Source organism: Passer montanus, unplaced genomic scaffold (assembly GCF_014805655.1).
Source record: "Passer montanus isolate IOZ18808 unplaced genomic scaffold, ASM1480565v1 scaffold55, whole genome shotgun sequence".
Lineage (NCBI taxonomy): Eukaryota > Metazoa > Chordata > Aves > Passeriformes > Passeridae > Passer > Passer montanus.
Genome location: NW_024370485.1, coordinates 873,584 through 885,630, shown reverse-complemented (window position 1 = coordinate 885,630; position 12,047 = coordinate 873,584). Strand labels below are relative to the sequence as shown.

Here is a 12,047-nt window from a genome sequence, read left to right as displayed (position 1 = left end):
GGAGAACAAAGAGCTACAGCGGCAACACCGCCGGCCCCACCTCGTCCTGCCTCGATTACGATGGGCGAAAACAAGTTAGAAGTTTACTGAGGGCTGAAGCCCCTCATGTGAAGAGGCAGATCGCACGGCACTGTGGCGAGCCGCCGCCGCCACAGCCATGAGGGAACCGCGGCGCGGCCCCGCCCGGGCTGCCCCTCAGGAGCGCGCTCACGGCAGCGCGCTCACGGCACCGCGCCCTCAGCCCCCGCACCTGCCGGCGAGAGGGGGCGTGGCCAGGAGATGACCCCTCCCAGCGCCCCCCGCTCCTCCGGCCCCCTGCCCCGCCCTGCCGCGCACGCGCGCGGAGCAGGACGGGCCGATTCACGCACCCAAAATGGCGGCCGCAATGGATGTGGATACCCCCAGCGGAACCAACAGCGGCGCCGGCAAGAAGCGCTTCGAAGTGAAGAAAGTGAGGCCCCGCCGGCGCGCTCCTCCGGCAGCTCCCGGAGGGACGGGGGGGGGCTGGGGCCGGCCTGATGCCAGCGAGCGGGACGGAGAAGGGGCGACTTCCCGCTCCCTTTACGGAGCCGGGCTCCCGGTTCCGCACCGGAGCGGTGGGAGGGGCGGCGCGAGGCCTGCGGGGAGTCCTGGCGTGCGTCCTAGCCAATGGCTGCGGCGGGCCGCCGCACGTGCAGCGGGAACTGGCCAATCAGCGGGCGCGGCTGGCGGGGGCGGGAGCGGGAGCAGGGGCGCCGACGGGGCCGTGCCGGCCGGGGGATGCCCTCATGGGGGATGCCCTCATGGGGGATGCCCTGCTCGGGGTTCCGCCGCTCGCTCCCTTCTGACGCTGCCGCCCCGACGGGCCTCGGCTACTCCTATCCAGAGCCTGTGGGCAGCTCGGGCCGGCGAGCAGCCCTGGAGTGTTTCCGCCATCACCCCCGGCCGCTGTGGCCCAGCCGCCTGGGCTGCCCCATGTGCTGCGTAAAATACTGCCTGCAAATGCCTGTGGCTGGCTTTTTTCCTCCTTCTTGTTTAAGCAGAGACATAACAACGTGTTAGTGAGCAAATGTCCTCGTGGCACCCTGGCTTTGCCTCCTCGCTCCGAGCAGCCATAATATCGCTCTCCTGTCCGGTGCCACCAGTTGTCAGCTGGGTCACGGTGATGGTCCGAGGCTCTTCACGAGGGTGTAGGAAAGCAGGGTTAGGTTGTGTGGGCTTGCACTAAGGTATAATTTGAGGGAAAGTGACCCCTAGACTGAATATCAGTAAACATTTCCAGTGATTCCTGCTTGTAGATGAGTTTGTTTGAAATGCAGCTGCCATCAGTGATGGTGGAAGCCCGTGCATCTGTGCAGAAGGAAGTGTTTGGGTGATGTAATTGCTTGTCCTTTGGAAATAGGGACAAATATAATGATAGTGGTAGGAAGTGGCATCATTTATGTGTCAGTGGCATTCCTCCTCCCTGGCAAGGTAAGACCTTTGTTGCATGTGTGCCTCAGTACAGGTGAGCAGGTCATCAGAGTAGACCATAATGGAACAAAAGATTAAGTTCTGGAGTGTATGGAAGAGATAAGGGTGCTGAGAACTTTCATCTCAGCTGCCTTGATATGGATGAAGTCCATGAGAGATGAGTACCTCAGCCAGAGGCCAGCTAGACTTGAAGTTGGAGATTAGTATAACAAAAGAGATCACTACTGGTGCATGTCCTGAAAGATCTAGTAGTATTGTGGTTACTTTTTATATCAGTACTAATAAAAAATTGAAGAGCTTATCAAAGTCCAAAACTGCCTATCAATACTTGGAACTCAGTGTTCCTTCTTTAATGTCCCAAACTGAGGGAGGGCAATGAAAACATTGAGATGGAAATGGAGCACAGGAGAGAAGATTTACTATAGTATAGTCAGTGCAGATATATACTGAAAAAATGTAAGGGGGGAAAAAATCTATACTACTTAAGTAGTAAATTAAGATTATCCTGATTACTAGTACAACATACTGGATTACTTTGTATGTTGAAGGCAGACCCATTTATGTAATGAGTTTACAGAAGACCTGATTATGGGTTTTGTCTGGAAGAATAAAAAGGTGCCATGTTTATCTGCATAGCTTACCCTAAAATCCTCAAACCTTTCCCCTGGATAGGACAGTGTTATTACTTTTCTATATGTATAAAGTAAGTCTTTGAAAGGTTGATTTGGTAGTACTTCGAAATTTTTATATCCAGCCTTGCTGATAGGTTGTTGCTTATGAACCTTTTGTAGGGAAGATTTTTCAGGAGTCAGTGGAGAGTAGCATTAGAGATTTAGTTCGTGACCCCAACTGCTCTGAAAGGTGGTTACTAGAAGAACTCCACAAATAATGGGAATTCCTCCTAACAAAAATGGCATCTGGATTGGTCTTTCTCCAAGGGGCTGTCCTTTCCTTCAGAATCGAGGATTTGGCATGAGCTTCATCCTTGGATTCCATTGGATCTGGAATTGTGGGAGTTACCTTGTTTTTGAAGTGGGAAGGAGACATTGTGTCTGGGAGGTTTGTGAGGAACGTACCACTCCTTCCTGGTAACCTGAACTTATGATGAAGAATTACTCTGGACTTCTAAGATTTGTTTTTTCTTAAATATCCCAGCTTTTCTGTTTCAAAAAGTACATGACATTTTGAGGAATAGCGAGGATTTCTGTCAGTGTAAATTGAATCACACCTGTGTTTCTTTTTTCCCCCTCTCTCCAGTGGAACGCCGTGGCTCTGTGGGCATGGGACATTGTGGTTGATAACTGTGCCATTTGCAGAAACCACATCATGGATCTATGTAAGTAAATGGGAAGGGACAGTTTGGACTTGTGTGTGCTGAGCAGCTGAAATTAGCCCAGCTGAGGATATAACTCAGCAAAGCTTTCAGTTAGTAACTAATTCTTCTGCTAATCTCTATTTTATGAAAATGCTGAAGTCTCATAATCTATTTTTTTGACCTCTGTCACCATACTGCTTCTTCCTCACCCTTTTCTTGTAAAGGGTAGGATCACTTGATGCCAGATCAACAGACATGATGCTGCTGAGTGTATTTGGAACACAACAAAGGAGAGAAGGAGTAATAATAAAGAGGAACTGAAATTATTCAGGGTTGACAGGCATTGCTTACAAAGAAAAGTATTATATTTCAGAGTTGGGAAGGCTGCTACGAGTGTCAGCTTCTCGATGACACTCATTAAGATGAAGTCTTGTAACACCCTCTGTGTCTGTGTCTGGCAAGGAAAGGCATGGACCAGCAAATTAATTTGACTCCTCATTCTATAAAACCTACCTTGCCTAACTAACTTAGTACATGTTATAGTAGGGGGAGTTTTGTACCCACCTAGAAAATTATTTGTTCACTTACTAAGGAGAGTAATCAAATGCCAAAATAAAAAGTAATACATTGTTAGTATTGGTTTGATTTTAATTTTTTTTGCTGTGTAATCTTGATGGTTCATTTCTATAATGAAATAGGTCTGTATGCATGAAGTTACTGTTTTCAGTCCCTTAGAGTATTGGTAATGAGTACAAACCTTTTTTTTTTCCCCTCAAAAATGACCAAGTATTGTTGACACTGTAACTGTCCATCTTGTTTCAGTCATGAGGGACAGAAGACCTTTTAGCCTACCCCAGATAGAAATTTTTCTATATTCCTAAAATATGAGGCTCGTGGAAGCCCCCAAAACAAGCCCAGGTCCAAGAACAGTGTCTGGGCATGGCCTGTCCTGATCCCATTGGAATAGTTTGGTTGCACTTTGGTTTTATGTGGACACCATTGGTACCAATACTATTGGCCACTTCCTGTCAATAAGACTGTATGGAAATAAAACACTTGAGAAAAATGAGACTTCAAGTTTATAGGAACAGCTACTGAAGCATGTACCTAATTTTACTTCATATTTAAGTAATAATTACAAAATTACTTACAGAAAGTTTGTTTGGGTAGTTTTTTTGTTGTTTGGTTTTTTGTTTGTTTTGTGGGGTTTTTTTGTTTTGTTTTTGGTTTTAATAAAAGAAAACACACCATAACACACTGGCCTGAACATGGGTTAAGCAGGTTCACTTCTTGGGGATAGATATGTTTGTATTTTGAGCCAGCTACTGCCTATCCATGCTTCAGTTTATTCTTGGTTATTAGGCAGGGAATGATAACACTAAAAAGAGCAGGAATTATGAAATAAGTTGAGGTTCTTTAATGTAAAGGTTTCCTTTTGAAGTGTCTCTAACCTGTACCATCTTGGAAAGAAGTTTCAAAAGAAGGTGGACTCTGGACTACTACTTAGTCTCTCAGGTTTATAATGTATTGGAGAGGAAAGCATTTTGCTGACAGGCAAATGGAATTTCAGAGACTTATTAGAACACAAGTTGCATTTATAGAATTTACAAATGTATAGAATACATATATAAAATCGTGTAATTCAAGATAATTATTCATTATAAGAGGGATGTATTTTAAGCTAGGAGATGCAGATGTGTTTCATTCTATCAATCTGCCTTAAAATTAATTGTACCTTCCATGACAGACCAAATACAGTCTCATATATTTGCTTTTTTTTTATAAATAGCAAATAGGACATATGGGATGAAGGAGAGGTGTGGAGGAGTTGGAAGGAGAATGGACAAATGGTATTTTTCAGTAATACATTTTGTTTATCAGTTCTTTAAAAAATATTTTTAAAAGCCCCACCAATATGTGTGTGGGGGTTAAGAGTATATAGGTAGGTTAGGAAAGAAAGTAAAGAAAAAACTCATAGGTAATTTTTTTTCCTTCTTGAGTTGCTCAAGCATAACATGTTATTAATTGGTATGAGCAATGTTATGAGGAGCCTGGACTGCAAATGACAGACTAAAATTGACAGCATACAGAGTGGAAGGCATATCTAAATTGGTATTCCGAGATCAGTGTTGGTTCTGGATTTGCTTACTTCCTTGTTACAGATCATTAATGTTGTTAAAAACCCCTTTAATTAGATTTTCAAACATAAGATGTGAAGTGATGGCAAATTGAGAAAAAATTAATAGAATGTGCAGGGAAGAACAACACAAGATTTGATTTGATAAAATGCAGGATATAAATGTCTCCCACTTCTAGTGATTAAGAGAAACTTAGATTGGGAAAACGCTAGCAGAGTGATAAGCCAGTCATGGTAATGAAAGTTTGTTAATGTTATAAAGTCAGCCATCAATGCTAAGGTGTCATGCAGTTCTCCTCATGCCTTATGACTCAGTAATAATGTGATTCAAAGGATCCCCCTGCCCTCAGTTTGGTTTATATTCAGTGTACAGAAGGAATTAATAGATTCTCAGTGTTTTGGTTTCATTCTTCTCTGGAAAGATGCAGGTTCTGTTTAGATTTTACTTTAGTCTTTCTTCAAAGGCTTACTCTCTGGTGCTGTCACTGCAACATGGTAAGTTGGGGAGTATTAACACTGTGTTTGGTATATTGCACTATTCTGGTCTAAAATGTGTAATGTCTTATTGTAGTAAGATGACCTGTATAGCTTTGAACTGTGTAAAATGTGCCATCAAAATACTGTCCCCTTGCTTTGATGGTAACATGCCAAGTGCCACAAATCCAGCTTCACAAAGATAGATGCATTGCATAGAATCCATCTCAGGATGTTTATTAGCTGGAGTGGGTTTGGATTTATTTCTTGATGTGTAAATATGCAGGTGATTTTTGCAATAGAAAATGTATAGGAAGTGGGCTGGTTCTTACAATGCCAAGATTCAGAAGCTGCCATTTATATAAGATGCATTTCCACAGCTCCCTGAGTTGAAATGCTTCCATTGCATCTTTCACAATTATTTACAGGTATTTCAGGTTTTAGCTGTCTGTTTCTGTCCTCACCTGGAGATACTCTGTGAAAGGCAAGGCAACAGAAGAGTCATTCCCTTTTCCTCCGGTACCTGTTACTATCTCACTCTTACAACTTCTTTTGGGTCAGCAGATGGTAAATAGCTTCTCTTTCTCTCAGCCAGGCTCATCAGCTTTCATTCTAGGATGGAGATTGCCCATGTGGGTTTTTTGTTTGTTTTGGTTGTTTGTTTTTTATTTGTTGATATATTGTCCTTTTGTGAAATTAAGCAAGTAGGAGACCAAAAAGTGCTTCAGCTTTTGAGAGGCCCTTTTTTAGCAGTCAAAGGTAGCAGTGCTAGCAGTGGTCTCCAGTGTGTTTGATGAGGGAGCTAAACCCAGATGTCTTGTTAGAAGGGCTTTCTGTCACCACCAGAGATCTCCTCAGCCACTTCCACAAAAGTTTGTCTGTCCTCTTAAATTTTTGGGATTGTCATGCTTTAAATTGTCAGTGAAAGTTTAGGTTTGTCAGTGAAAGTTTGAGTAACACTGCAATGAATGTCAGTGGTGCTTCTTTTCCTTACCTAAACCATCTTTCTTCCCTCTCACTCCCAGGCAAAATACAGATTCCTTTGAATTGTGTTCATGCAGCTCTAATGTGAGGGCCTCTTAGAGAGGGGAAAAAAAAAGACAAAATGACATAAAAAATGGGGTAGATGGACTTCATGTCTAATATGCCCAATATTTTGTTTCTAGCAGGGAAAGAGAAGAAACAAGATAAGTATATTGCATGCTGGAGTATTTTCCTTGCTTTCAGCAGAGTCTTTCTGAGTTAAACTTTGCTTGCTCTTTGACTTTTTTCCCTTCAGATGAATTTCCTCATCTTTTCCTACTACTCATCTTCTCACCATTATCTGTTACTGTACAGACTCTGGCCAGATATTTAAAATTTAACATACTAGGCCCCATGACCATGAGTCCATACTGCAGTAACAGTAAAATTGTTGCAAAGATCTCAGGTGTAGAATTTTAAACAAGTATCCAAAGTAATTCAAGTCCTTCAAGAGTCTTGAGCATCTTCCATATTCTTAGCCAGTTTTATTGCTGTATCTATTAAGAGATTCAGGAATTAAGACTGAAGTACTGGATTTTGTTTTCTTCTATAGGGAGGTAAAGGATTGAGCTTTGGACTTCCTGCTGTGGTATATCATATCTTTGATGTAAGCCATGTGATAAATACAGGTTCACTCAAATCTTGCAGAACAACTGTTGTTACTGAGTTTCTTTAGACATCATTTAGACAGTTTTGAGTAGTTCCTCATGACCAAGGTTGATTGATATCTCTTGCACCTCAGAAAAAATGGGCCTTTCTTTTATTTTGTGCACATCCACACCTGAAGAGCATGAAAAATGGAGAAAGGGAAGAATGGGACAGAACAACGAGAGATCACATTTTTCAGCCAAATGTTTGGGATTTGAAAGTTTTTGAATCTTAATTTGGTGAATCAAATTCCTTTTACTCTAATCATATTCAAGCACATGAAGAGTGAACAGAGAACTGGAAGTCATTCAGACATCTTCTTTGCCAGGAAAAAAAAAATCTGCAAAACAAGAAAGCAGCAAGCCCATGTATTGAGTTCTAAGCTGATGATCTATCAGCAGATCTTTTTAAATCATTTGGGCTTGACTCCCAAAGAAGGCATCTTTTAGCAAGAAGTAAAATGTTAGTCTTACAGGTTTGTGGTGCTGATGGTGGAGGAGTTGGAAAAATCTTATTTTCTTCTGAAATTTCTTCTTGAACTGGAGCAGAAGTGAATTGTTCAGGCCTTAGAGTGGAGAACTGGCTTGTAGGATTTATTTTCTCAGTGTTGTTCTTCTTTTCTCACTCCTTTTCATCTCCTTCATCTACACCATCTGACACAAAAGCCCAAAACATAACCCAAACTCATAAAAAGTTAGGGTTGGGGATTCTCCTGGGTACTCAGCTCCAAGGTATAAAAGGTCCAAACCATACTGTATTTCCTATTGTGGATTTTTGGGATGTACTGATCTATCACAAGACTATAAAATAAAGACGAGTAAACCCCAGCATTACATGAGCAAATTAATTTGCAAATAAAGTAGATAATGTCTGACAGGAACATATAAGAATTTGTATTGAGAGAAACCTGGGTAAGAAGTTTAAGTAAATGTACTATCAACTCATCATCAAAAGACATCTCTGTAAACACAAGAGGAAAAAATGAAGATCTTTATCCTTGAAATTTGGGAAACAGACACATGTTACCAGCAGATGAGCTATGTACTCTTGCCCTCTGGAACTTTGGAATACTAAAAAAGTAGAAGAAGGGGTTAATCAGGATTAAGAATGTTTTGATATGATACTTTTGGAAAAACAGCACACATTAAACCATAGCTCTTGATACTTTCTGGTGTGTTAAATACCACAAAAGAGCTCCTCCTCCCCTGCCTACATTTGCTATTCTGAAGGAATCTGCCAGTTAGTACATGTGCATGTACATCTTCAACTCCTTTGTATATTTGTTCAATCTTTATTTCCACAGGCATAGAATGTCAAGCCAACCAAGCATCGGCTACCTCTGAGGAGTGCACAGTTGCATGGGGAGTCTGCAATGTAAGGAGAACTTCTTCTGTTGTGGAGCTTTTGTGGGGTGATGCTATCCTCCTTTTTTCAAGATGTGGGACAGAATGAGTTCTGTAGCATGCTTCACATAATCCTCCAGAAATAAGAATATTAAAGTCCTTATGTTTGCTAGAGTGTAGAAAGGAGAGAGAGAAGAAAGTGAAAGATGGAGAGATGTAATAAGACAAAGAAGCAAAGGGAGGAAGATAAGCCTTAATATTTTTATTTTTAGGAATAATAGATCTGTCATTCCAAGCATGATTTTCCTGATCATGGTTTGCCAAGGAGTTATATCTTTTTCTTTCCCCTGCTAATAGGATCACTTGGATGTCAGCCTGCTTGATTTGTCTGTGTGCAGGCTAATTCAAAAAGTCAGTCTGGGGTAACCAGCTGATTTCCTTCCAGTTTTGGGGGAAGATCAAATCAATTGGTCCCACTAGCATGTTAACTCCAAACTCAAATACCTGTTAGCTAGCCTGGGCCTGAGTTGGAAAATAAACTATTCCATAGTGGAATAGCTTCCTGATCCTCAGTCCCATCTTTACTGTGCTGTGGGATTGAGTTACAATGTGATAGTGCTGGAACAGGACCATAAATGTTGCAATTCTGTCTGCAGAGGACAAGGGCAAAATGTTTAACCATGTCAGGATATTCTAATGTCAAAATTATGTTATTGTGTGTGAGAGTGACCACAAGTGGAATGTTGGTTTTAAGTAGCTGGATGGGGTAAGAGAACAGTTGCCCTTATTAAATACATAAATGAGATTTTTTTTTTCTAATTTTGCAAATTCCTTTTTATTCAGGCCCTGGTATCTCCTGCAAACTGACAGAAAGCTTCCTTCAGCATGTATACATTTATGTCATCCCTGCTAGTCACTCTGAAATCCTCTCTTTTCTTTCCGATTATGCTTCTTATCAGCATCTGCTCTGCCAATTTTGGCAGCTGCTAAACTCTGCACTCCCTCCTTCATCATAAGTCAGTCAGTTAGCACTGAATGCACTGTGGAACAGGCTCCCTGCTGCTGTTTCACTAATGTTTCCTCCTCGCTGAAAATGTGGATCAATTCCTTTGTGTTTATCACCTAACTGACTGATCAGTTGGCCCCACCTTTGCCTGCAAACTCTTGCTACTCTCTTCTTACTCCGATGCTTTCAGTGGTAGTTTTCTCATTGAGATGCATTCATACATTCTGAAATTATGTGATCTGAACTTTGTCTTCCAGCACGCTTTCCACTTCCACTGCATCTCTCGCTGGCTCAAAACTCGCCAAGTATGTCCGCTGGACAACAGGGAATGGGAGTTCCAAAAGTACGTATCCTGCACAGATTGCAAGATGAAAAGTCCACTTGTCCTGTAAATATAATAATCAGTGTCAGATTGGTGTGTCTGAGGGCATAGTTGCTGTTCAGAGAGGTTCTTTCCTTAGTCACCTGGTTCTGAGTGAGCTTTGAAGGAAGTCCAAACAGATGTGGGGTATGTAGGAGCTGTAAAAAGTAGTAATTTCTACTGACATTCTCTCTAAAGAATGGAGAGCAGGAGAGAAATGGAATTACCTAGAAGTGGAGTCTCAGGTGAGTACTGTGCTGCTGCATGAGCAATTTGGATTTAGAGGATGACCTGAATTCAGCTGCCTAGGTTCCAAAGTGTTTCTGCTGAGGTGCCAGAGATCTTATTGGATCTTTCCAGTTATCTTGATGATTTGTTTTATAACTCTGATAGCCTCAGAGATTAATACAGCTGATTTTCTAGCCTCTGGAAGTCAAGTGTCCATGTAGCCAGTCCTGCAGCTTTGGCCCATTTATTTATAATTGCTGTATTGTTTGTTTTATACTGTTTTTAAAAGGTCTCCTGTCAAGGATAGTAGGAGGAGATCCAAGAATGGGTTTTTGAGGGGTAGTCATATTTTGAGAGGTAATTGTTCATTGAGAATAGTTAGGAAGTTTGCCTATCACTTGCTTCATTCTGCACCATCGATCTACTAATCTTTTCTTAACTGTAGATTGCCCTCTCCTCACCCACTTAAAAAAATTAATTCTAGTTAGAGTCCAGACTGAAACAAAGCAAAACAGGTATTATAACTGTTGAGGATTGTGTCTGGGCTCTGGTAGACAGTCAGTTGTGCCAATCATCATTGGTGTGACAACTGAAGTACTATAGTGTTGATATTAAGATGTTTTCCTGAATACACAATGAAAACTGAGTCCATGTTGCCTGGCTAATCACTTCATATTGCACGGGCAGCATGATGAGAAACAGAGACATGAATTAATATTTTCTGATGTGTGCTCAGTCTGGGGCTGGGACAAGTTTTGGCCTTGATTCATGCCAGATATATTTGAAGTGGGATTCAGGGCAAAAGATAAATGGTATTGAGATCTCTTGCACGTGGTGTTGTGGATTGCTCAGGCTCTCTTCTAACTTGTGCCTGGGTAGACTTTTAGGGGAAATGAATCTTAGGAGAACTTCCTAAGATTTCCTCAACAGTATTTCACCTATTTACGTGTTAATTATGCTGTGGTAGAATGAAAATAAATCCACCCAGACCAGCACTCCTATGAACAGTAATTTTTAAAATAGCATTAATATATTATCTATTTGCAGGTATGGACACTAGAGAGATGGTCACACGCTCCTTGTTATGTCATCGAACTCAGTAGTTCTTGTCACTATGGGTTTGTTTTAGTGACTTGGAAAGTCAGTAATGTATACAATTCTTCTTTCATGCTAATTTCTTCCTATTGTATACCACTGAATAAAGTCTTGCTGGAGCTTCCTGTCGAAGTTTTTTTGTCTTGTGTTCTGGAGCGGGCAGTCAGAGCATGAGGGAGGAGAATGATCTGCAGACCGGGGACTTAAACTAACTTAACTCTTTAGCTGGGGAGTGCTTCTTTTTTGCTGTGCCAGGCTTTTGACTGTGAGTTTGGTTCTACTCCCACACAAATGAGAACCACACCTTTGGCTCACTGAGGTCGGTGTTGAGCTCCATTGTGTAGTGCAGTGGGTGCAGGACATGGCTTGGCTAAGAGTAGTTTATACAAAGAGCTTTTTGTGTGGACATGCTTTATTAGAGCAGAGTTGAAATGATGATCTATACAATTAGGGGTTGTGTCATCATTAGAAACTACTCTCTCACTTCTGCTCTTAAGTTTGACTAGACAACCTCCCTTGCAGAGGAAATTTTCACTAACTTCCCAGTTCCAGCTGTTTAGCTTTGGGGAACAGAAACGGGATGTCACTTTTTGTGTGTTCATAAAGCACTTTCATGTGTTGAGTGAAAGTAAACTCAGGAAATTCATGTGCTAGATTGGCTGGAAAGCTAAAAGTAAGCAGTATATAAGCAAAGCAATTCTTTATTTGCTTTCTAGTGGTGTTTTTCCCAGTTGAAGTTCAACTGGCCAAAAATCATTCCTTTGAAAACTACATAATGTTCTGTTTGGTGTCTCCTCTGCCACATGGCTTGGTATCCTGCTCCCTGCATCAAATTTTGCCCTCTATGTCAACAGCCTCAGCAGATGCTGGGAACTGAAACAGCATCCAAGAATTTCTTCCTGCTAAAGAGGCAATGAAAGGCTGCCTCTTTATGTCAGCAGTGGTAGACATGGTAGATTTCTGTC

The 12,047-nt window shown here is 41.7% G+C and overlaps 1 protein-coding gene across 1 annotated transcript; it reads left to right on the top strand.

The window, feature by feature from the left end:
- The first annotated feature begins 308 nt into the window (after nt 1-308).
- On the top strand, nt 309-11,214 carry RBX1 (ring-box 1). Its single transcript, XM_039725538.1, has 5 exons — nt 309-451; nt 2,710-2,788; nt 8,353-8,423; nt 9,656-9,741; nt 11,035-11,214. The coding sequence occupies exons 1-5, from the start codon at nt 374-376 to the stop codon at nt 11,045-11,047; spliced, it is 327 nt and encodes a 108-aa protein (XP_039581472.1). The 5' UTR covers nt 309-373; the 3' UTR covers nt 11,048-11,214.
- Nucleotides 11,215-12,047: the final 833 nt, after the last annotated feature.

Excerpts from the sequence above, each read along its gene's own strand:
- RBX1 (XM_039725538.1), top strand. The coding sequence starts at position 374 with ATGGCGGCCGCAATGGATGTGGATACCCCCAGCGGAACCAACAGCGGC. Across the intron at positions 452-2,709 it reads AGCGCTTCGAAGTGAAGAAA|TGGAACGCCGTGGCTCTGTG; the intron begins GTGAGGCCCCGC and ends CCCTCTCTCCAG. Across the intron at positions 8,424-9,655 it reads TTGCATGGGGAGTCTGCAAT|CACGCTTTCCACTTCCACTG; the intron begins GTAAGGAGAACT and ends TTTGTCTTCCAG.